The sequence below is a fragment of the Otolemur garnettii genome, unplaced genomic scaffold (assembly GCF_000181295.1).
Source record: "Otolemur garnettii isolate 467f Iridium unplaced genomic scaffold, OtoGar3 scaffold00001, whole genome shotgun sequence".
NCBI lineage: Eukaryota > Metazoa > Chordata > Mammalia > Primates > Galagidae > Otolemur > Otolemur garnettii.
In genome coordinates this window covers 58,774,262-58,798,818 of record NW_003852396.1, presented here as the reverse complement: position 1 = coordinate 58,798,818, position 24,557 = coordinate 58,774,262, and the positions used below count along the sequence as shown (strand labels likewise).

The window sequence follows — 24,557 nt, the reverse complement described above, 5'->3', positions numbered from 1 at the left end:
GCCGTGGCCCTCACCCCTGGGCCCGTTGCCCCCAGAGCCTCTGCTTGGCAGAGGGAGTGAAGCGCCCCTCGAGGCAGGAAAGCATCGCCACTGTCCTTGGAGGAAATCTCACTCTTACCCCTCTCTTCTTAAACTTTTGAAAACTCTGTCTCACTCCCGGGCTGAGCTCCCCTCTCTAAATATTTACACAGGGGAATCAGCCAAGTCCTTTTTGTTTCTTGTTTGTGCGGAGGAGTTTCCAAGAGTCCTTCCCGGAGCCCCCATCCCCACCCAATGACGTCAGTGGCATTCACTCTTCGCTCTTTGCCTTTTCTGATTTTTTGTAAAAACTTTTCTGCGAGGTGAGGTGGGGGTTGGGGGGTGTGAGAAGTAGCCGATTCAAAGAGCCAGTGCCCTGGGGGAAATAGCAACAAGATTACGGCTGCTTCTTTCCGAGGCAAAGCTTAAGAAGGTGCTAATCCACTAGGTCGCTAATTGAGAGGTTGTAAAAATGATATTCGCCTCCAGTTCGGACAGAGTCATTGGGCCTTCTCCCCTACCCCCACCTTTCATGCTCAGTTGCAGACTTGAGTTCAAGCTTCTTTAAGCTCGCTTGAGAAGTAAAAAGAGAGAAAAAGAGAACGCAGCCTCTCGCTGGTCTGGGACCTAGGCCCGCTGCCCACTTCCTGGGATCGGCCGAAAGTCGCGGTCCAACGAAATGAAATCTCACACCAGAGGCCGTGGGCCTGGGCACCTGGCACCACCTCCTTCGCCTCCTGCTTGGGTTTCCTCCGGCGTTGAGTGCTTCTGGGCCGCGGAAAAGCCAGCAGCTCTTCTTAAGCCCGGGAGGTGAGCAGGCTTTGCGACCCCAACTCTGGCTGGGGTTGCAGAGGCCTCTGCTCCCTCTCGAGCTCTGCTCTGGCTTCTTGGTCGCGGGGTTGCTGGGTCCCGGGTAGGGACCAGAGTGTGAGGCCAACCTCAGGTTGGCGGCCCAAGGGCTGCGGGGCACGGCCTGTCGGCAGCGAGTTCAGGCTGTGCAGACTTTATTGATGAGCTCTGACTTTCAGCACTGTTTATAAGTCAAGAAAAGTCAAGTGTACCCGGCAGTGGCTTCATCTCAGCCTCCTTACTCAGCTTCGACAACCTCCTTCCTCCTTGCCGGGTCCTGGGGTCTGTCCCCCACATCGCAGGCCTTCCTGGCCCCGCAACCTCCGAGAGAGCTCCGGACAGCGAAGGACGAGGAAGCTGCTCCTCCTCTGTTACCTTAACTGCGGGCTCCGAGGGGCGCCTTTGAAGTGTACTGAGGTGTGTCTTAATCGTCCGGCATTCAACAAATGGACTTCTGGTGTGTGGTCAGAAGACACAAGCCATTTACGGACTTTCCTGCCCGTTTTCTGGCAACAACTGGAGGGGAGCTGCCTGGTGGACTGAGGAGACCCAGGAGAGAAAGACGTGGTGCGGAGACACACACACCACACAGATAGCCAGCGGCACACACCGACGCAGGAGGACTTACCGACATTGGCGCGGACACACAAACGCACGCGCGCACACACCACTGAAGCTCTGGAAGCACTGGCCACCTCCCCCCACCAGCCTCCCACCGCTTCCCCCGCCCCTCTTATCTCCCCCTCTTTTCCCCTCCTCTCCAGCGCCTGGAAAAGCTGCCGCACTTAGTCAACAAATGGCACGTGGGAGAAGTTGGTGAGTGTTTGGTGAGGACTCTTCAGGGCTTTTCACAAGAACCCTCTGTACACAAAGTAAGTGGCGTGTTTACTCGGGCCTCTCCAGCTCGGTCATTGCCTCCGCTCCGCTGCGCACCGCGGCTTCCGAAAGGAGAGGAAAGAAGAAAGGACCAGGGGGAGCGTGGTGGGGGGAATGGACAGGCCCGGGAGGCCTGGCCTGGGAAGGCCGCTGGCCTCGGGTTCTTGGCCCGGCGACCTCCTCTCGGCCTAGGCTTCGCTGCGGCCTCCGACGCCGGAGTGGAGCTGCTGGGACCCAGTGACGCTCCTGCCCCTTTCCTCTTCTTCCCAGGGTCCAGGTGGCCTAGTGTGCAGCCACCGCTGTGCTCCAAGTCCTGGGGCCCAGGCGGAGATGGGGCAGGGGCGGGAGAGTAGGGAGGGCGTGGGCGGGGCGGCAGGCCACGCTGCACTGGAGTTGGCAAGAAAGGACAGCGCTGAAACTTGTTCCTTCCGTGGGCTGGGAGTCCTGCGCCCAGCTGGGGAGGGGGGTGGCGCGCGCAGGTTTGGGAGCACGACCCCCAGCCCAGACGCCTTCATTCGACCGCTCAAGTTCGCGGCCGCAGTGCGGGCCTCGCTGACTCCCGGAGCTTGCAGAGCCGGGAGATGTCGGCGAGCACCAGAGCCCGGGCGCGGGGGCCCAGCGCCGAGGAGAGAAGCCGGGACCCACCGGCGGAGCCGAAAACAAGTGTATTCATATTCAAACAAACGGACCAATTGCACCAGGCGGGGAGAGGGAGCATCCAATCGGCTGGCGCGAGGCCCCGGCGCTGCTTTGCATAAAGCAATATTTTGTGTGAGAGCGAGCGGTGCATTTGCATGTTGCGGAGTGATTAGTGGGTTTGAAAAGCGAACAGTGGCTCGGCCTCATTTCCCGCTCTGGTTCAGGCGCAGGAGGAAGTGTTTTGCTGGAGGATGATGACAGAGGTCAGGCTTCGCTAATGGGCCAGTGAGGAGCGGTGGAGGCGAGGCCGGGCGCCGGCACACACACATTAACACACTTGAGCCATCACCAATCAGCATAGGTGTGCTGGCTGCAGCCACTTCCCTCACCCACACTCTTTATCTCTCACTCTCCAGCCGCTGACAGCCCATTTTATTGTCAATCTCTGTCTCCTTCCCAGGGATCTGAGAATTGCTCTCACACACCAACCCAGCAACGTCCGTGGAGAAAACTCTCACCAGCAACTCCTTTAAAACACCGTCATTTCAAACCGTTGTGGTCTTTAAGCAACAACAGCAGCCAAACAAAAAAAAGAAAGAAAGAAAGAAAGAAAAAAACCCAAACAAAACAAAAGTCTTGACAGAAGCTTTGACAACGAGAGAGGATGCCTCATAAAGGTGAGTCCGCATCTTCTCGCTTTATTTTTATGGCAATATTCAGGCAGGTCTCCCCCTTCTCCCCCCTTCCTTCTTCCCCTCTCGTCGGTCCCCTCCCCCACTGCTACGCGGAGAGAGTTGGGCTGGAGAAGTTTCCACGCAGGAGCCCAAACTTTCTACCTCCAGCGAAAGCCCGCGTCGGAGGGCGACGGCCGGTGAGCGGGAGCCGCGCGGGGCTCGGAGCTGGCGGCCGCCAGCGCCAGCGCGGGCTGAGCTCGCGGGAAGAATCGAGGCTGCAGGCGCGGCTGCAGCCGCGGCTCCGGGGCTCCTCATTGCCAAATGCTGCCGGCCGGCAGGAGAGGACGAGGAGGCTCTGTGGTGGCCAAGGCCTCGGAACGGCCGCAGAGACCAGCCGCCGCCAGCCGCTTTGTCCAGCCCGGGGCCCAGAGAGCGGGCGCGCCGAGGGAGCGCCGAGGGAGCCGGCTCACCGCGCCGCCGCCCGCCGGCCAGCCCTCGGGCTTTGTGCCGCGCTGGGCTCCAGCTCAGAAGAGCCTGCTGGCACTTGAGCGCCGAGGGGGACACCACGGCCGCCACCAGCCCGAGCAGAGTCAGTCGGCAAGGCAGCCACACACTGAAGGCAGGGAGAAAGAGCGAGCGAGCGCGAGCGGGGAAGGAAGCCACCAGGCCGAGGCGTCGGACGCGCGCTCCGAGCTAACTGCAGAGCCGAGGTGGAGGACTGTCAGCTTCCATCAAGCTCCCAGGCTCTTGTCCCCAACTTAACTTGAGAGCAGAGCACGGAACTTGAAAACTCTCTGCTCTCCGGGCTTCCCCAAACCCTCCCCTCCCTAGCCCTACGAAGGCTGGGGGTCTTCCCTGTCCTCGGCCCCCAGCGATCGGCGGGTGTCTTCCCTTGTCTTTTCTGACCAAGTCTCACCAGGTGTTGCCATTTCAACAAGTTTCTAGGTGCAAAGGTGGTTTGCAGTTTTTTGTTCTTGTTCTTGGTTTTTTTTTTTTTTTAACTCCCAGTCCTTTGATTTTTCTCTTTGTGAGGTCTTAAAAATAAATCGATATGAAAGCATTGGCTTTCCCCGTTGTCTGATCACATCCTCTCCCAGCTAATTAGTCTGAGTAATTTGAGAGCTTTCGATTCTAAGACTCCAGGAGGAAAAGTGTCTTTTCAAAGTTCATAAAGTTGTTGCTTCTTGCCTTGTGCAGATTTTCTTAGTCTCCCTGCGCCATAATAGCCCTGAATGTTAGCAAGTGTAATTGGGGGAAATGGAGTTGCATTTCAAGTGGAAATGCTTTCTTTTTCTAGTGCTAAAACCCAGCCCTTCACTCATGGGTGATTTCTAGAAAGTTTAAAAACAAAGTGAATGTGGTTTCTTTCTTTCTTTCTTTTTATTTTGCTCTCACTCTCCCAAGTTCCCTAAGCCATTTTAGATGTTTAACTCTAACTTGGTAAGGTTTAAGAAGCGTCTGGGAGAAGAAAATGAAATGAAAAGCAAAGAGCTTGAAAGGCTGGTGAATTTACTGAGGAGAAATAATAGTTGTTGCCGTTGACATTACATTTTTTATAGCCGGTGACCTTTGCAAACATCTGAAGGCAATTTGATTAGTTGTTATCTTATTTGGCTCTAAAGAGTAAAACTTTTGTCATTTTAATTGCTAATTACTCTTTGGCTAGGGACCCGGGAGGACAGAAAGTGAGCTCTCTCCTTTACCACAGCTAAGAAGTTTTGGGAGAGATTTTGAGAATTCAGTAATTAAAATAACAACAGCATTTGAAAGCTGAGGCTTGTGTTGGGGACAGGGAAAGGGGCAGTGGCCCCGTGGTCTAGTGGACCAAGGCCAGGGTGACTCCAAAATGTCTGAAGACTGTTCCGGATGTGAGTCTGTGGGCCTGACAAGGCTGTACAAAGCCTCAGGCTGAGCTGGGGGGCTCAGCCTGCCTGAGGCCTGGGGGTCTGGCCTCTCTGTGCCCACACGACTGCTTCCGGGTGTCTACATGCCTGCTTCCCGGGTTGCTTTTGCACTAAGTGTTAAGGATTACTTAAGTAATTAGATAGCTTCTTAGCTGAGAGGGGGGTGGGAATGGAGCAGAACTGGAATTTGAAATGCTACCACCTTCCCAGCTGCTTCGAAAATTAATCAGCTAGGCCTCTCTGGAATCAGCTAGTGGATTTTTTAAAATGGCATCAAGAAGGTACCAGCACAAATGGGGCTATTCAGTTGTGATTAAGTACAGTATGGATTACAGAGAGGAGTTCAGGAAGTTTTACCCGTCCCAGGGGAATTCTACTCCCCTTTTCCCCACCTATTACTATGAGTCCCACAATTGGTGGAGGGGCATTTTGCAAGGGAATTGAGGTATCTGCCTTGGTTGGGGCTTGGTGGATACAGGGAACTGAGCGAAAGAAGGGAGGGTTGGGGGGACTGAGAAATGGAGGGAGGTGTTGGAGAGCTATCCCAGCTTGGGGTAACTAGGTAGACCTCTGATGTGGCCAATATTTACCAGGCCACATTGTTAAAAATTACACCACGGATGGCCTGGAGTAGTAAAATGTGCTTCTTGGAATTCTTTGCTTGCAGGCAGGCAAAATTAATAATCACTATAGGTAAAACAAGGAAAATAATGCATTAAAAAATAGAGGAGAAATGATGCTGTGACTATGTAATTATTTTGCCTCCTTTTTTGGGGACAAAATTCTTGAATGGGCTCTTTACTATAACTCTCTCTTCCCAATTGAGCTCCCCACCGTGCTGTTGTATCTTTTTTACAGCCCCTAACAACTCACACCAGTAACACAATTATCTCAAGATATTTATAACAAGAAATTACTTTTCTATTTTCTCCGCTCTCCTAATAACCTTCTTTTTAGGGGAAGGTGGAGGGTGAGCCTTGGACACCTGCACTAGGTCAGGACTTAGGAAGCTAGGAGTGTCCCCCTGTTCCCTTTATGAGTTGGGAGGAGGTTGGTACATTTGGTTGGTAACTGTGTTGCTGGTTAGGGAGACTCGGGTTTGCTCCTTGGATTTAAGGAAAGCCAGAGAATAGAAGCCATTGTTTGCTGTCTGTAGGCTTTGTCGACCACGCTCACCCCCTCCTGTTCATACTTTTTAAAGCAGTGAGGCGAGGTAGACAGCGTGTGTCACAGTACAGTAAAGGAGGGGAAGATCTAAAAGCCAAAAGAGAAGTTATGATAAGTGAGGTTTGGGGAGAAAAGTTGGGCTTGCCACTTTCAAAGTCTCAGAAGAGCTGAGAAATAGAGGGAGAAGGGGCCACTAGGAAGTTTTCTTTTCTTTTTTTTTGGGGGGGGGAGGGTGGAATGAAGGATAAAGGGGCAACCAGAAAGCTGGGTTCTGGGGATCTTGGGACAACAGAGGTGGTGAAATTACTTAAGGAAGGAGGGTGTATGTATGCACCCCCATCCCTCCCAAACTGCTCTATTCAGTGCCCTTAGGAGCCATGAAATTCAGAGGTCCCTTTCCCTCACCTCCACACTTTAGGTATAAGTCTCCTCTCTTCTCCACAGCTCTTGGCCTCTACTCCTTTCTCCACTATTTCTCCCTTTTCCTTTCCCTGGTTCTTGATATTTTTGCCTTGTGGTTCCCCAACTCATCAGACTCACCAATTCTCCCAAGACAGACCAAAGCAGGCTCTTCCAGAGGGTGGGAACTTCTGTGGGACAGTTCTCTGGAAATGTGGGTGTAATGCTGGTTTTAGAGTTTACGGCAGTTTGATCGAGCTCTAGATGGATTTTTTCACCCTGAGAGCAGGGCCCAGAGAGCCCATGGACCTATGCTTTTGAGCCACAGTTTGACATGCCCTTCTCTCCTTCTGTTTTGTCTTAGGGGGAAGACTTTAACTAGGGGCGCGCAGATGTGTGAGGCCTTTTATTGTAAGAGTGGACAGACATCCCAGATTTCAGGCAAGTTCTGCAGTGGCTGCTTTTCGTTCAAAACCAGAAAGGGTTAAAACAAACTATTTCAGTATGCTTCTTCATTATAGTTCAGATGGAAGAAAAAAAATTCAAAATTGAGTCATCAGTAGGTTTAAAAACTAAAGGATTTAGAGGAAACTGGGAATATTGGAGTATTTTATCCGAAACCCAAAGGGTAGATTTTGCATGCACTGGAGGGCAGAGCAGGATGACCCTCAGATCGCCCCAAGTGGTTGAGTGGATCAACTCCTAAAGAAGCGAGATTCTCCTGTCCTGGCCCAGGTCCTCATCGGCTGGGAATTTAGGCCTACCTGATGCAACAACTCAGGATTAACCCTATTTTCTTGATAACAGAGCCCCATATTCGAGCCCCGTGGGATCCCGCGGCCTCCAGCCAGCGCCAGCATGCAGAACAGTAAGTGCCTCTGGTCTTTCTTGGACTTCGGGCTGTGGGCGCGCGGACCCGAGGGTCAGAGGAGTACGCAGAGGCTCGCGGCGCTGTACTGGGCCAGGCCGCCTGCCGGAGGGAAGAGGCCGGGGAACCTGCGGCTGCGCCTGCTCCGCGCACTACAGCCCAGGAGGGGAGGGCGTTTACTCTGCTGTTCTGGATCCTGGAAGGGCAGGGAATAGCCTGCTGCAGTTTTCCAAGCTGCGGTAGAGAAGCCCTATCCCTCCTCCCCAATCCTGGAACTCACACCCCCTCCCAGCCCCTGCCCGGGCTCTGACCCCGGAGAGAGGGGCTGGGCTGAGCAGGGCGGGGCGAAGGTTTCTTCTAGTTGCGGGAGGAAAAGGAGGCCCCTTTGGGCTTAGCCAAGACTGCACGTCTCCACCGACCGGGCGGGGTGGGGGGCTTCCCTCCCCAAGTCAGTCTCAGGGCAGCTCCTCCCCTGCCCACCCCTACTACTGGCCTAGAAGGAAAGGGAGCAGAGCACCCAGGCCTGCAGCGGGGTGGGGGCACAAACTTGCACCGTGGGGCTGTTACAGAGTTGGGTTTTCTGGTCTGGGAAGAGGGTGGGGGCCGTGTTTAGAAACTGGAAAAACCCTGCCCTGGCAGCTGCAACTGCGTGGATCCTGGTCGCCTCAGGGTCAGGTGTTTTTGATTCCAAGGGTCTGTGTCTCCCTTCTGTCCTCTGCCCAGACCCCTAGGGCCCCCCCCCACCTTCCTACCTTCCTGCTTGGCCAGTGGGTGCTGGTATGTGGCAGGGCTAGTTTAGAGCTCGGGCCTGGAAGCCTGGAGGCCCGGTGAAACTAGGCCTGGGTTGAGGCACAGGGCTTCAGTGCTCTACTGTACTCAGTATATGGAAAGGCCTAGGTCTTCCGGCAACCTGCCCTTGCCGAACCATTAAGACTTAAGAGGGTTCTCAGCGCCTTATCCATCTGTTCTGGAAACGCTGGTCGCCCCCTGGCGCCTCTGGGGCTGGCAGGCGCGAAGCTCCCGAAAGTGCACAGAGGTGGAGAGCTTTGTGGCGGTAGTTGTACAGAACCAACCCCAGCGGCTGGGGCCCTGGAGTGCAAACTCCCCAGCCGCAGGCTCTGTCGGGTGGGCACCGGGCAGGGCGCGCAGTGCAGAGTGTTTGCCGCTGTGGCCTGGCTGGAGGCCCCGAGGGGCGCGGGGTCGCAGGCCGGCCCGCAGGGCTTTGTGCCGCCAGCTCCCGTGTGTGCGCGAGGCGCAGAGCATCCAAATTGACACCATATGTTTTCCTATTAGAGGCTTCGCGGTCGAATTCTAGGCGCATAATCATCGCCACTGGGCGAGAACGCCAGCCGTCCCTAGGGAAGGGACACAATGATTGAGGCTTAACCTCTGAAGGGGAATTTAGAGCTGCGTCTCCTCGCTGCCATTTCGATGCTGGCAGAGGCTCCCTGGCCCTGGCGTCTCCTGGGCGAGCACCCGCCAGCCTTAGCTGGGGAGGTGGCAGTCGTGGTGTTATTTTTTTGCAATAGGGGCAGGAGAGAGGTTTAGGTTTAGGCGGCCTCACACGCCTTGGCATTCGTAGACTGGGAATTGCCCTGACTGTGCGTGAAGTTTGGAAAGTGCCTCTCGGTCTCTCTCTGGGACAGCCTTTCTTTTTCTGGGAAGGCTCTTTTTGCCCAGAGATGAAATTCCGTAGCCAGAGCGCTAGATGGAACTTAGGAGGCAAAGGAAGGCAATAAAGGGAATTTGGGAGAAACCGGAAGCGCGGGCCCGGCCTTGCTTTGCTGGAGAAGTGGTGTCCCCGCAATGTCCCCGCTTGCGCTGGGCCCGGCCACAGCCCAGATCCCCCAAACGCCTGTCACTTCTCATCGAGTTGAGGCTATGCCCCCTCCTCGGTGAGCCCCCCCACCTTCAAGCCTTCGGCTACCCTGAAAACGCGGCTCCCCTAGAAGGGGAAACGAGTGCAGTTCCATCTCGTCTGAGTGATCTACAAATAGGGACGGAAAGGGTCGTTTTATCACGGTCCCGTTTGTCGTGACGATGCAATTTCCCGGAGCGGAGCACTGTCACAAAGTGACAAGGCTGCCACAAGCGCCCCGACTGATCTTTTCAATTAGCCTTCCATGCATGATCCGGAGCGACTTCCGCCTATTTCCAGAAATTAAGCTCAAACTTGACGTGCAGCTAGTTTTATTTTAAAGACAAATGTCAGAGAGGCTCATCATATTTTCCCCCCTCTTCTATATTTGGAGCTTATTTATTGCTAAGAAGCTCAGGCTCCTGGAGTCAATTTATCAGGAGGCTCCAAGGAGAAGAGAGGAGAGGAGTGAACTGCCGAGCAGGGAGCCACGTCTTCTCCGGGGAGGGCTGCTCTCTAGAGTCGGGGCTGCAGGTTGGAGATTTTTAAGGAAGTGGAAATTGGCGATTGGCTTTATTTGAGTGCCTGTGGTTTTCGGGGAGGGGGCTGCAGAGAGGTGCTAACTCCCTCTCCCTATTCTCTAAGATGGGACAATGGGATGAGGTTGTGAGATACCAAGATAAAGGAGGGATGGGGGACACTGTAATGTGGTCTTTTGTTTTTCTTTCCTGCTTTTTATTTTTGCTAATATCTGTCCTTGGTTGAGGGGAGGGCGGAGTTCAGTGGCGGAAGTAAAGCGAGCAGTGACCGGAGCGGACAGAGTCCAGCTCTCGGCCTCCCTTGCGGCAGCCGGACTCCTCTGTGACTGAAGCCGAGCCGGGGCTGACTCTTCAACTTCTACAGCGGAGGTGCGGAAACCCGGACTGGGGTTCCCTAGCCACAGATTGGCTGCTCTGGTTCTTCTCTACTCCTTTCCCTTCCTTTCTTCTATTAAAACAAAACAAAACTAACCCAAACCTGGTGTTTGTGCGGGGCCTTCGCCAGAGTTTGGATTGTGACGCAAACATTTCTGATTTGAGCGTCCAGGGAGCATTAAAGGGCTGTAGGATTCGCTTATCACTCTTGCAACACCGCAGAGACCTTGGAGCCTCAGTGTGGGTTCTGTGGAAGTCATGGTTTTCGGTGACACTCAAAGGAGATCTTTGTGAGGAGGTTTTTAGAGCCGGTTGTTTGCACTCGGTGGGTTCTGGAGTGTTGATGGAGAGGGGCAGCGGGCTGGAGGGCACTGCTTGGGCGATGGTGGTAATGAGGGACGTGGTGCTTGTTGGTTGTTAGGAGTCTGACTCCAAGGTGCTTCTGCAGTCCAGAGGGCAGGAGCACCACTGTGTTTGGGGCTGGACTGCCTGATGCCCTGCGTGGCTGGTGGTCCCATTGTCGTGTTTTGATCGATTGCAGGGACCTGATCCCCGAGGTTGGCATGGGTTGGCAGAGGGCTGAGGATGCATTGCGGTTGTCTCCTCCTCCTCTTCCTCTTCTTTCCCTTTCCTCTTCCTCCTCTTCTCCCTCCTCACTCTGCTCTGCTCTCCTCTCCTTTCCTCTACTCTCCCTTTCCTCAGGTCACAGCGGAGTGAATCAGCTCGGTGGTGTCTTTGTCAACGGGCGGCCACTGCCGGACTCCACCCGGCAGAAGATTGTAGAGCTAGCTCACAGCGGGGCCCGGCCGTGCGACATTTCCCGAATTCTGCAGGTGATCCTCCCGGCGCCGCCCCACTCGCCGCCCCCGCGGCCCTCCACTCTCAACGCCCTCTCTTCATTTCTTACTGTAAACGCTGCTAATTATGGACCCCCACCCTCACCCACCCCAGTCCTCAGTTCCCAATCCCCACCCTACTCCCCTGCCTTCCCGCTTTCCCTTTTCCTTCCGCCACCCTTCCCAATCTGTTTCAACCTGGGTCAGTTATATAAGATAACTCATCTGCTTAAGCAAAAAAAAAAAAAAAAAAAAAAAGGGAATTGAAAATACTGTTGTCTTTTCATTTGGTAAAGACATTCTGGTAATAGTTTATGAACTGTAATGAGCTGAGTTATATAAACCGTCACAATTTCATTCTGCTCTCCCCTATCCCATGGTTACCCCAGATTTTTAGATATTTGTTTGCGTTCTTCATATTCATGAAGAATATATATTGATTTTCAAAGGCAACTGCTATTTACCCCTCCCTAACTCACATTTACTCAATTGGGCACTTTTTTAAGGAAAAAGAAGTTAAAATTGAGTTTATTTTCCCCCTTTGCTCTTTAAAACATAACACCACTTTAAGCAAGGTCAGCACAAAAAAAATAATCTGACTTCGTTTTGATGCATCTTCAGGCAGTATTTAAGGAAAAGTATTTTTTTAAAATAAAACAGCTTTTAAATTCGTTTTTTTAGTTCAAACTGTTTGAAAGTATCATATTTGTAGTTTTTAGGGCTACAAATGTAATTTTAAGAAAAAAGCTCTCTACAGTAAGTTCTCGTACCATTGAAGGTATATTTTTGTGTTATAGACCCATGCAGATGCAAAAGTCCAAGTGCTGGACAATCAAAACGTAAGCTTGTCATTGTTTAATGCATACTTAAACAATTTTATTTTTGTCTTGAAATTATTAATAATGTGGTTTTTTGTCCACTTCCCCTATGCAGGTGTCCAACGGATGTGTGAGTAAAATTCTGGGCAGGTATTACGAGACTGGCTCCATCAGACCCAGGGCAATCGGTGGTAGTAAACCGAGAGTAGCGACTCCAGAAGTTGTAAGCAAAATAGCCCAGTATAAGCGGGAGTGCCCGTCCATCTTTGCTTGGGAAATCCGAGACAGATTACTGTCCGAGGGGGTCTGTACCAACGATAACATACCAAGTGTAAGTTTATTGAGAACATTCGCCCTCCCTGCCCTAAGCTCCATGCTCTCTTTACCACCTTCTTTACCTCCTCCCACTCTGCTCTTTCCAAGTGCATCTCTGTCTCTGTTCCCTGCCTACTCCTCATTTGTCTCCTTTGTACCTGGGGGTATTGAGAGGAATGCCCTGACCTTTTTTTTTTCTTTTTGTTACTGTCTGGAAAATGGGAGTCAAGTGTGGGAAGTTATTCACCTCATTTGCATGCTGCAAAACAGAGGGCAGAGGCACCTGGGGAAAGGCACATGAATCAGGAAGGAAAATGAAAATGAAAACCAGATTCTAACTTGCTCCAAATCCACCTGCCTGAATCTTCTTTCAGGTGTCACACACCCATTTCCGCTGTAATATAAAGCAAATAAAAATGAAAGCAAGCTCTACACCACCTCTAAAGCTTTTTTCGGGAAGTCAGTTAACAAAGCAAAGCACCTATGTGAGTTAGGTCACCACAGATACCAAGCAACAGTGAAGGACTCCCTTTGGCCCAGATCTCTACCCAGCTCAATTTTCATGCCCAAAGTGATGGCTGTCATTTTTTTCCACAGTGTATCTGCAAATGCACTCACTGTCCCAAGCTTTTTAATATAGTGAGGATTGTTTTTTAAGGCATTGGATGAGCTGAGATGGGTGACTGTGTCTTCCGGAGACGCTACCATTTGGTTTAATTTTGGTTCCATTTGCAGGTGTCATCAATAAACAGAGTTCTTCGCAACCTGGCTAGCGAAAAGCAACAGATGGGCGCAGACGGCATGTATGATAAACTAAGGATGTTGAATGGACAGACCGGAAGCTGGGGCACCCGTCCGGGTTGGTATCCGGGGACTTCGGTACCAGGGCAACCTACGCAAGGTAAAACCCAAGTGGCAACAGTCTCAACTCTTCTTATAGGAAGCCCGCCTGCCTATCCTCTCCTGCCCCACACTTTTCTTTCTTTGGTTTTCTATGCTTGGGGAATATAGTAGGGGAAACTGCATTTGAGGTCCTGGGACACATCATTTACACTGTATGTAGGTGTTGCTGAACCATCTTGTTGACCCGGGAATGTGAGGATTGTGCATGCCAAAAGTAGTATGAACATGGCTGGTGTATGTAGGGGGCAGGATGTGTGCACGTGTAAGAGCAAGCCTGGCGGTGCACCATTGAAATTTGACATTAAAATGCAGGGAGAGGCCCCTTGCAGTAGAAGTGTGACAAGTTAACACACTGACAGACTGCAAGGTAAACATAATTGTATCGTTTTGCTTTTTGCAATAATGACAAATTATGTGACTATGAGTAGGGTAGGGTGCATCCAAGGGGGTGAGCAGCCAGATGCCAGTGGAGAATGGGGTATGGCAAGTGGTGGTCTCCCAACTAAAACAACCCCACCATCCGTGCCCCTTCCTTGCCCCTTTCACACCTCTGGGCCCTCAGTCTACACTCTCCCTGGGTGGCGACTAGGTAGAAGTGGTGGGGTGAGGATATTGTGAGCAGGACTGCAGGGGGCGACTCAGCGGTTAGGAGGCAAGACAGACCCTGGACCCCCAGGTTCCCTGCAAAGGGATGGAGGAACAGGAGCAAGTGGGGGAGGGGGCGTCAGTTGGCTCCCCTTCTACGAGCACACCGAGCTTGGTCAAGAATAGGAAACAGTTTACTCCGAAGATTAATCGGTATTTGTTGTCCTCGTGACAAGGAGATAATATGCGGGATAATGGGACGTGGCTTCTCACTCCCGGGTGCACAACCAGGCCTGGGGGCTCCAGGCCAGGGGCGGCTGCGCAGGGACAGCGATGAGGCTGCCCGCGCGCTGTGCTCTCTCCGACCAGCTCCGGATGCCCGGCGCCTCCATGGAGTTGGGTTAGGGAAGGGAAAATCGGTAACAGTATGCGAAATATCTGGTACAAAGGATGCTTCTGTCACTCGCAAGAATTTGTTATGGGAACAATCCTGTCGCTCTGTAATTGCTCATTAGAGAACGTTTTGTTTCTCATTAAGGCGACATGAATAAGCGTCTAGTTGAAGGAGACAGCTGTAGAAATGTTCCACAAGAGACCTCTGGACACGATTCGGCACCAATTGCCAATTAGACATGTCAGTTTTAAGAGCAGAAAACAATATAGGACGGACACTGGGAAGATAGGGAGCAAAGCGCTCGCTTCTTGTTTCCCAGCGCGGCCACTCTGCCGGCCGAGGCCTCCTGCCGCGCAGGGCCCAGGCTCCCCTGAGCGACCCCGCCCGCAAGGCCCCGAACCCCGGCCTCCGGGAGCGCAGCCGGCGCCTAGGCCCAGGCCAGCGCCCACTTCTCCTGGACTAGCGACTGACTCATCTGAGGGTAGCCAACCCTACCCCTTTCTGACCTTTGAAACTGTAGGATTCCCACGTGCTACACACTGGACACACCCAAATGACAACCGAACTTCGCACTCCCGAGCGTCCCCAGCAATCTTGAGTCTTGGTGACCCCTCCCTCAAGAGTCTGGCAGTCTTAGTCCAGTGAGTCTTGGGGAGGGACTCAGGGCATAGTGGCCCAGGGCTGGAGGACAGGGAGACTGAGCTGAGCCCAGAGCTTCCATCCCCGGACCTCCTCGGTGGGAGGCTCACGTTTGCGTGGGGGCGCAGGGGAGGGACACCCCCTCCCAATCCTGGAGGGGGGACAGAAACGGAGGGCCGCAGCTTCCACCAGAGGTGGCGCCCGATTAGGGCAAATTTTCGTCCCAGTCAGTTTGAGGACAAGAAGCGAGAGTCTAACCTTCGAGGCGCTGGGTAACGAAGGTTGAGGCCAGAGGTGGCGCTAGTTCAGGAACTTTTAACTTTAACGTGTATAGTTGCTAGAAAATTGTGGGTCATTTGCCAATTCCCCCTCTAAGCCCCCTAGTCTTGCACGTCCTCCCCCAGGTGCACAACCCGTCGCCAGGACACGTGGCGCAAACCCAGCTCTCTTTGCCCTGGCGTGGCGGCGAGCTTCCGCTCACGATCCGGGGAATCCTCAGGCGTTTTGGCGCTAAGAGGAGCCCCCCCCTCCCGCTCAGGCTCCCTTTCCCAGCCCTAGAAGCCATTCTTGGGTTTTAAAAAGTCCATTACTCCAAAAGCATAAGGCGAGGTTAGGTCTCAGAGGGAGACAAATATGGTTTCCATCTGATCAACGCCGTGCGGCGGTGAATAAAATCGTGAGGACGTGGGCTGACAACAACAAGAGACAACTCTATCCAGACCCAATTCTCCAGCGATTTGGTGGTTTTAGGGATCACGGAGACACTTTTTCTTATCTCCTTCCCTCACCCCACCCCCAGCCCCCACAATACCCGGGCCCTCTATAGGATTTAGTCAGTCTCTTTTTCAACAGATGCTACAATGTTTTGATCTGCGCTCCAAAGCTGAAAAGGTGCCGCAACCGGGTTGCTATCTTTTCTTGCTTGTTTTCCGCCTCACTGATTAAGACACTAAGAAACTAAGGAATGATTTTATTTCCCAGCGTCTTTATTTTTTTTTTTCTTCTCTCTCTCTTCTCCTTCTTCCAGGAAACAAATCCTATCCCCAGCGTCAGATGGTCCTGGGGTTGGGATAATGGGAGGCGCTTTCACTCGCCTTCTTACGGATTAGGCTAGAAGGTAGACGGCACCCATTGAAGGGACCTTCTTTGGGAGCCTCTGAGGGGGCGCCTTTTAAAGAAGATATCTTAATTGTCTACCACTTAGGTTTATCATGTGGGGAATTTGAGTTCCAGCTTCTTGTTTTATTTTGTTAAAAGCTTTAAGGTAAAGCCTCTAAATGAAAAAAAAAAAAAGTGCCAAATCTAAGAGTGACCGTTTGGTCTCCGCCTGGCTGCAAACTGTTGCTACTTTTAAAGTACTAAGCAAACTTTCAAGGGTGCAGCTTGTACTGAGGGGTCAAGTAGTGGAGGGGGTCCTGCAGTCATGGGTTTCTTCATACTGGTCTCTAATTCCACCTTATTTTTTTTTTTTTAAGATTTAAAAGCTTAAAAAAAATTTTCCTATTGGCTTTTCTCCTTTTAAATGCCAGTTCTGGGTCGTTATCAAATGATGCGCATATGTGTAAGACACTGTGTGTGTGTGTGTGTGTGTGTGTGTGAGAGAGAGAGAGAGAGAGAGAGAGAATGAGAATGAATATGATTATGAATCTCCGGTGTTTTTAAAATTAGGAAAATGACAAAAGAGGCAAAGGAGAGCAGAGAATGCTGTCTGCAGGGGGTCTTTTGAGGGAGACCTAGGCAGCTTTGTTTAATTGGCAAGACTGAATGAACCAGAAAAGGGACTGGGGGTGGCACCTCCTGGAAAGCAGGGGCATGAGTGACGATCTGGGGAGATAGGGACTGTGTTTTCCTCAGGGACCCCCCCCACCCTAAATTCCTGAGGTGCCCAGAGTTTTGTATTTTCCAAAAGCAAAAACCCACTGGCTTTTCTGGTTGACAAAAAATGGTCAACCTTTCTAGTCTACCTGGTTCACCAAAACCCCAAATAAGGAGGGGGGCAGCCCTTCATTTCTTCCCTTGAAAAACATTCTGAGAAGTCACTCAGAAACTTGAAGCAGTGAATCAGCACAGACACTTGTGCCTGCCCACGTGAGTCCTGAGTTGTGAGTGTGTCTGCCTCAGCAAAGTAACCCTCCCCTACCCCCCACCTTCCTGGCCTCTGTCTCTTTTGAGCCTACTTTCTCCCTCCTCCCTCCCATCATTGGTCCCATTTCCCTCCCCCACCCCCAATACAAGTCTCCATCCTGCCTCCCCCCACCACATACACACCGGGCCTCATCCCCATCCACCCTCCCTACCTCCTCCCTACCCCCTACCCTGGCCCCCCATCCACCCTCCAGCCCCCCAGCCAAGCGCCCTAAATAGCACTGAGGCGCCTGCTCTTTGGACAGTGATTAATGATAGCAGAGCAGAGGGGTTAACACACTTCACTGAAAAGTCTGTTGACTGGGCTTCTTGTAACACAATGTGGCCCGCTGCACGCCTCAAGAGAATCCTTTTGTTGTCCGCGCTCATTGTAGCCTCAAAATTCTGCCCACGAAAGTTTGCCAACGCTCCTGCCCCAGGAGTTTAATAGTTTCCCTTACTCACAGGGCATTGTGCAGCGCTGAAAAGCAGCCCCTCGCTATTCAAGTGTTGGTGGTCATCTCAATAGATCTCCAAGGGCCCATATGGTGGCCAGTGCCGATGAATCCGCCTGTTTAAATGCGGGAGAAAGTTGGGGTTTTAAAACATTTCAAAGTTCCTGAAAAGATCCCACTAGATCCTGTCACAATTCCCTGAACTCTTTGAAGGCACTGGCTATTGTCTCCCGGTTATAAATGATATTCCTAGCCAAGTCGATTCCCACCAAGGCATTCTTAGTGACCCCTCCCCCAGCAACTGGCCAGGTTTCCAGGATAAGGAGTTCAGCAGCCCTGCTGATATCCCTTGGGAGCCTTAGGACTGAAGGCCTAGGACTCAGCCGGCAGTAGCCCTGGACACCCAGTTGGGGCCTGAGTCCTTCCCTTCCCACAGGCTTTGGCCTCATAGGCAAGGTGCAAGAGATTAGAGACAGCTAGCTAAAGAGCACATCTTGCCCTCCAAGCAGCAAGGGAAAACAATAAAACTTTCCCCTGTTTAATGATAGAAATTACATTAAAAGTGGTGGAAATGCCCTAATTAAAAATGTACCACTTAAATGATATGCCAAAGATTCAGCTGCAGCATAGCATATTTAGCTAGTTAGTGAACTCTCTACTATTTCTTTTTTAAAATTACACGTTAAAAATTTAAAAGAAATCTTACTTTTCTCTGGTGCAACACATTACAAAGAATGGACAGTCCTTTTATCTAAATATAAAATTCCATTTTCAGCAATTATAGCCTGTTCTTGGTGATGATATAATTACAGCTGTGCTCGTAATAGGTGTCAAGGCGAAGCGCACTCATACAATAGTTGAATAAAACTGCAGAACAATGCAAGCACTTCTAAATTCACAACCTTTAAAATGAAATTGACTGTGCAGAATTCAAATAAAAACTAGATAAATATTTTTTTAAAAAGATTACAAGCTTGGTTTGGTTTCTTAATAGCATTTTCTACAAACCTATCAACATCTAATTGATTAGATAGGAATTACTGATTATAGATCAACTGAAATCTTGAACATCACTCTTCTATTTTCCCAACACAGCCATAGGTAAATACGTTCTGTAGGGAAAGGGAACTGAGCGGGGTTTGGGGGGCTTTAGGGTTACTTAGGGAAGATCATTTTAATTGGAAACTTCAGTGCTTCTTTTGTCAAAGAAATGCCAAAGTGTGTGTACTGTAAAGACTCATCTTGATAAAAATACAGAGAAAAAAATGTTGACCACATAACTAATGTCATAAATGTCTCTTAATTGAAAAAAGATTGACACTTAGTTACCTTGAGAATGTTTTGGTGAAACTGTCAGAATATACTGTTGTTGGAGTTTTTAAGACTATACCACATCCCTTTTGGAGGCTACAAGTCATTCCAAATCTTCTCTTACCATCCTATTCTTTTTGTTTCAGATGGCTGCCAGCAACAGGAAGGAGGGGGAGAGAATACCAACTCCATCAGCTCCAATGGAGAAGATTCAGATGAGGCTCAAATGCGACTTCAGCTGAAGCGGAAGCTGCAGAGAAATAGAACATCCTTTACCCAAGAGCAAATTGAGGCCCTGGAGAAAGGTGATAGAGTTTTTTAAAGCAGAGAAGCCGTAAATCAAAGTAAATGCCACATCTTTAGTACAAAGAGCTAAATTTAGCCAGGCCCTTTGCATAGAGGACTGAAAAGGTTTCTTTTTTCTTCCTGTCTTTTTATTTTCTCTGGGCATCTTTTCAGTGTGTGTGTGTGTGTGTGTGTGTGTGTGTGTTTTCTTTCTTCTTTTCATGTTCCAGTAATTCAAAGACTAGAAGTCTAACATATAAGAGAAAAATGATGATTTGGCTATTTCAGGTCATTGATGGGTCATTGAATGTCATTCCAGAGAAAATTTAACTTGGTTCTTGGTTCTGGTGGGAAAGTTCTTTCAAGTATAGTCAAAACTAATAGCCAAAAGATTTTAAGGGGAATTGATTGGGGGTGATGGGAGTGGAGAGGTGGGAACCAGCTTGATCCAGAGCTTGGTCAATATATTTTGCGTAGTTTTCTCACAATATAGGAAATCAACTTACTCTTTCAGAGTTTGAGAGAACCCATTATCCAGATGTGTTTGCCCGAGAAAGACTAGCAGCCAAAATAGATCTACCTGAAGCAAGAATACAGGTACCCAGGGACTGTGTGGTGTCATGCTTTGTGGTTCATACCATTTGCCTTTCCAAGACACAAAGGTGCTTCTAAAGGGTAACATTATTTTATATAAATAGTAACAGGTTCAGTCTGCTAAGTAATCTGCTGCCGTGGAGGTAGGGAGGGCGGCAATGGAAGAGCTGGGCTGGGGATGGGCTTGGGTTGGCATAGTGCTAATCTGTTCTGTCTGCTTCCTAGGTATGGTTTTCTAATCGAAGGGCCAAATGGAGAAGAGAAGAAAAACTGAGGAATCAGAGAAGACAGGCCAGCAACACACCTAGTCATATTCCTATCAGCAGTAGTTTCAGCACCAGTGTCTACCAACCAATCCCACAACCCACCACACCTGGTAATCTGAAATACTAATACTGTTAATAAGTTGTTTAAACCTGTTTGCTCTGGGCTCTGACTCTCACCATGACTATCCGTCATTTTTCTCTTTCTCTCCAGTTTCCTCTTTCACATCTGGCTCCATGTTGGGCCGAACAGACACAGCCCTCACCAACACATACAGTGCTCTGCCGCCCATGCCCAGCTTCACCATGGCAAATAACCTGCCTATGCAAGTAAGTGAGGCTGGCGGCTGCCTGCGGAACCGGTGCCCCCAAGAAGCCAGGGATAGGTTGGGGTCTGCAGACCTCACTGGCTACTTCTGCACTCTTGGGAGCCTTTTGCACTGTAGTGATTGGCCTGACCAGTCAAGTCTGAGATAGTCAATCAAATGTGTTTTAATTGATTGACTCATTCATCCACACTCTTAAAAAAAAAAAAATCCTGACCCCTTCAGTCAAGTTAATCAGCCTTTTACCATAACGTTAGCTTGACCATGTTGGGTGGTGCTGGGTTGTGTTTTGGGGAGCAGTGAAACTTGTACCAGAAAGTAGAAATAATGCTGATACCTTGTGAGATGGTAAGAAGTTAGTATTTTTAAATTTGAGTTTATATTAAATATGTTCATATTAATAAATTAATAATCTATATGCTTTGGGGGAATTATTCAGGGTATATATGATAAACTAATGAGGAAGAAAAAAAGGATCAGATATGGGATTTTTACATAGTAAGATATATTTAGTCTAGTAGGAAAGCTAGTTTTCTCTCTGTGTCTTACAATAACAAAAGGCATAGAAGGAATTTGCTGGAAATTTAGTGTGTCTTTGGTGTGAATTGTGTAATGCAAGGGTCCTCAAACTTTTTAAACAGGGGGCCAGTTCACTGTCCCTCAGACCATTGGAGGGTTGGACTGCCGGCCCTGGGATGAGTTGGCTGCTAAGCGAGACAGGCAGCCGTGGCAAAAACACCTGGCAGGCCGGATAAATGTCCTCGGCGGGCCGCATGTGGCCTGTGGGCTGTAGTTGGAGGACGCCTGGTGTAATGAGTTTGTGGTCTTTCTCCATGCCTGGGAAGCCTGATGTTATTCACTGGGTATAATAACCTGCCTCTTCTCTTAATTCTGTCTGAAATGTCTGTTAGGCCCTACATTGTAAGGCTCTGTGTTAGGTTCATCCTTTATGATATAAGGATGTATAAGGCAGGTATAAGGCAGGTGGGGTGTGTTAGACCTTTTGTTACTGGATGAGTTCTTGTTGGGAAAAAAAAAAAATCCTTCTTCTGATGGGCCTTCCACATTGGTTTTCCTGGGATTCCTGTTTGTGCAACAATTAGAGATGTCGGATGGTGTGAGATTGGCCAGCATGTGCCTCTGCTGGAAGCAGTTCTGGGGTTACACAGATTGTTTATTCTCCACTGAACAGCTTTTGCTGGATTTCAAATCCAAATTACAGCAAAATAAATGTTTCTCGGTCTTTAGACTAATATAGGAGCAGCTAGATAAGCAAGTTCAGAGGAATTATTCACATGTTTATTTTTATTGTATCTGGATATTAATGGCGATAGTGCAATTGATGTAAATTAAGGGATTAATAGCCCATTAGTTGGTGTTGCTATAACTGCCTTGGAATTTTCCAGAAGTCAGTTTGCCTAGAGGAAGTGATTGCAGGAATTAGAAACAAATGCAAGCTGAAATTCTGACAGGGCCCTCAAGGCTTGTTTGCCTCTTTGAACTTAATGTTGGCAGTCATCATCTGACTTTAATAAGGCCACAGTATCTTGTTCAGTTTCATATAGTGCAGCAATACCCAAGTTTTTAAGAAGACAGCAAAATGTGTTACTGCTATTCTGTTAGAGTTGTTTCCAAATACACAGTGGTGTTGGGGAAAACACAGACTTCCAAAAATTACAGGTCTTACATAATTCAAAAAGCATATGCATTAATAAAGCATAAAGAAAAAAATGATTAATAATTTTACTGTTCAGAGGAAAGTACTCTTTGAATTTTGGTGTAGATGGACCAGTCTATTTGACCATCTATTCATTCTGTTGAACAAAATCTTCAGTCTTCAAAACCATTTTATCTATTTATTTATTTATTTATGACAGTGTCTCACTCTGTTGACCCTGGGTAGAGTGTCAAGGTGTCATATAGCTCACAGCAACCTCAAACTCTTGGGCGTAAGTGATCTTTCTTGCCTCAGCCTCCAGAGTAGCTGGAACTATAGGCACCAGCCACAATGCTGGCTAGTTTTTCCATTTTTAGTAGAGACGCGGTCTCGCTCTAGCTCAGGCTGGTCTTGAACTCATGAGCTCAAGCAATCTACCTACCCTGGCCTCCCAGAGTGCTAGGATTACAGGTGTGGCCACTGCAACTGGCCCCAAACCATCTCATAAAGGGTAAATATCTTCCTTTGAATCTTCTCTGCTGTGTCACTTTCTCTGAGAATGTGGATCTTGGAATGTTAAACATTTCTCCAGTTTGCAGAGAAGTGTAGTACACTGTACTATGATCTTGGGTGCTCCTAACTTTATGCTTCTGTTAATTCATCCCATGTTTGTTGCCATGGTATTGCTCCATGAGAGCTCATGAGAAGTTTTGTTGCAGCTTTGCATATTTCTTAGTTAAGAGAAAGGTTTGTCTCTACGGGTCTGAACGCTTAGAGGGTAGCAACAGAATTTTATGGTTAAACCGAGCTTGGGTTTTTGGGTCTCATAGGAGGTCACAGTTAATTCTCAGGATGGGGTTGGGTTGTAGTTACTAACACTTCTGGCCATTTTTTACCTGAGATCATTATGGATCTGCCTCTTCAATGTATCTTCAATCTCAGGTGTCTAGCTGTGAAAGGTTCCTGAGATCCTTAAACCACAATTTACTGAGAGCTCTACCCACTGTTCTCTGCCCTAAACCTTGAAATATGGGATTTGGAGGGTCTCAGGGCTCTAGATAGACCCAGATCTGTAGGAGGGGAGGTGTGCTTTAATGGAGGTGCTTATGCTGTAGGTTCTTTAAAGAGCCAGCAGAGGTTAGAGATGAAAATGGACAAAAGTCCTCTAGCTTTATGGATAGTGCCAACTTTTGTTTGAATTCACAGTGCCTTACAAGTTTGATGTGCTGACAAGTTTGCTCTAATGGCCAATGGAAGGGATAAGTTGGAGTCCCCATCATAGATTTATCATATGGAATTCCAATACTTAACATGAAGGCATTCTTAATGATAAGACTTATTGGTAGAGTTCCTGGGGAGGAGGGAGCCTTGGAGATAGGGCTGTGTGACTTGCTTCTCAGTAACCACAGGTTTGCCTTTCTCCTCACAGCCCCCAGTCCCCAGCCAGACCTCATCGTACTCCTGCATGCTGCCCACCAGCCCTTCGGTGAATGGGCGGAGTTATGACACCTACACCCCCCCACATATGCAGACACACATGAACAGTCAGCCAATGGGCACCTCGGGCACCACTTCAACAGGTGAGCCACTGTTCTGCAGGCTGCACACAGGCTACACACAGAGCTTCTTCTGCCAGGTGATCTCTCTTCAAAAAGGAACCTCCTAGCCTGGAACCCAGGGTGTGCTTAACTCTTTGCTGCCCTCATCTCTGGAAAAAACTAATTGAAAAGGGAAATTCAATTAAGCTAGTTAGTAACTTGACACCATACAGACAACAAACAAAGTTGTTTTTCCTGAATTTGTTCACAAATGCTGTGCATGTAGACAAGGCCTGAGACTGTAGGTTTTCATAGGGCAGATTATTAGCACAGCAGTGGGGGCTAAGGTGTGCAGTGAGTGCTCCTTCAAAGACATTTCACCTTCCCAGCCCCTACATGCCTTCCATTGCACCTGCAGAAGTACCAAGCTGGTTTTCCAGAGAGAGCTTTATTGCTGAAGTTCCAAGCATGCAAACAAATAGAGAGTTTTTAAAATTTTATTTTGGGTGAGGGGTATGTATAAACTTGTCTAGTTTCTGAAACTGCTTTTTTTGGTAACAGTTAAGATGTTTTTTAATACATTAAAAAACTTAGAAAGTATCAGAGATTTTAAAAGACTTATGAATTCATATTCCATGCCCATCTCTTGAAGGGAATATCTACATAGCTATTTCTTTCATCCACTTTCTAGGACTCATTTCCCCTGGTGTGTCAGTTCCAGTTCAAGTTCCCGGAAGTGAACCTGATATGTCTCAATATTGGCCAAGATTACAGTAAAAAAAGAAAAAAAAAAAAGAAAAGGAAAGGAAATATGGTGTTAATTCAGTCAGTGACTATGTGGACACAACAGTTGGGCATTCAGGAAGGAAAGAAAATGGCTATTAGAAGCACTTCAGTTCTACAACTGTGTCCTGTATTGCACCACTGGGGAATGGACTTGAAACAAGGACCTTTGTACACAGAAGGCACAATATCAGTTGGAACAAATCTTCATTTTGGTATCCAAACTTTTATTCATTTTGGTGTATTATTTGTAAATGGGCATTTGTATGTTATAATGAAAAAAAGAACAACGTAGACTGGATGGATGTTTGATCTATGTTGGTCATGAAGTTGTTTTTTAAAAAAGAAACCATGATCAATAAGCTTTGCCACGAATTTAAGAGTTTTATCAAGATATATCGAATACTTCTACCCATCTGTTCATAGTTTATGGACTGATGTTCCAAGTTTGTATCATTCCTTTGCATATAATTAAACCTGGAACAACATGCACTAGATTTATGTAAGAAATATCTGTTGGTTTTCCAAAGGTTGTTAACAGATGAAGTTTATGTGCAAAAAGGGG

The 24,557-nt window shown here is 49.0% G+C and overlaps 1 protein-coding gene across 4 annotated transcripts; it reads left to right on the top strand.

Annotated features, from left to right (window-relative positions):
- The first annotated feature begins 6,888 nt into the window (after nt 1-6,888).
- On the top strand, nt 6,889-23,986 carry PAX6 (paired box 6). 4 transcript variants are annotated; one of them, XM_023508191.1, is made up of 11 exons: nt 6,889-6,967; nt 7,334-7,394; nt 10,869-10,999; nt 11,936-12,151; nt 12,871-13,036; nt 18,693-18,851; nt 19,346-19,428; nt 19,651-19,801; nt 19,903-20,018; nt 23,101-23,251; nt 23,901-23,986. In XM_023508191.1, exons 2-11 carry the CDS (start codon nt 7,385-7,387, stop codon nt 23,984-23,986), a joined length of 1,269 nt encoding a protein of 422 aa, XP_023363959.1. In that variant the 5' UTR covers nt 6,889-6,967; nt 7,334-7,384. The 4 variants fall into 4 exon arrangements, with proteins under 4 accessions (XP_023363959.1, XP_012658896.1, XP_023363978.1 ...); XM_012803442.1 differs by lacking the exon at nt 6,889-6,967 and adding an exon at nt 11,800-11,841 and having other exon boundaries at nt 7,385-7,394; XM_023508210.1 differs by lacking the exon at nt 6,889-6,967 and having other exon boundaries at nt 7,385-7,394; nt 11,936-11,950.
- The last annotated feature ends 571 nt before the right edge of the window (nt 23,987-24,557 follow it).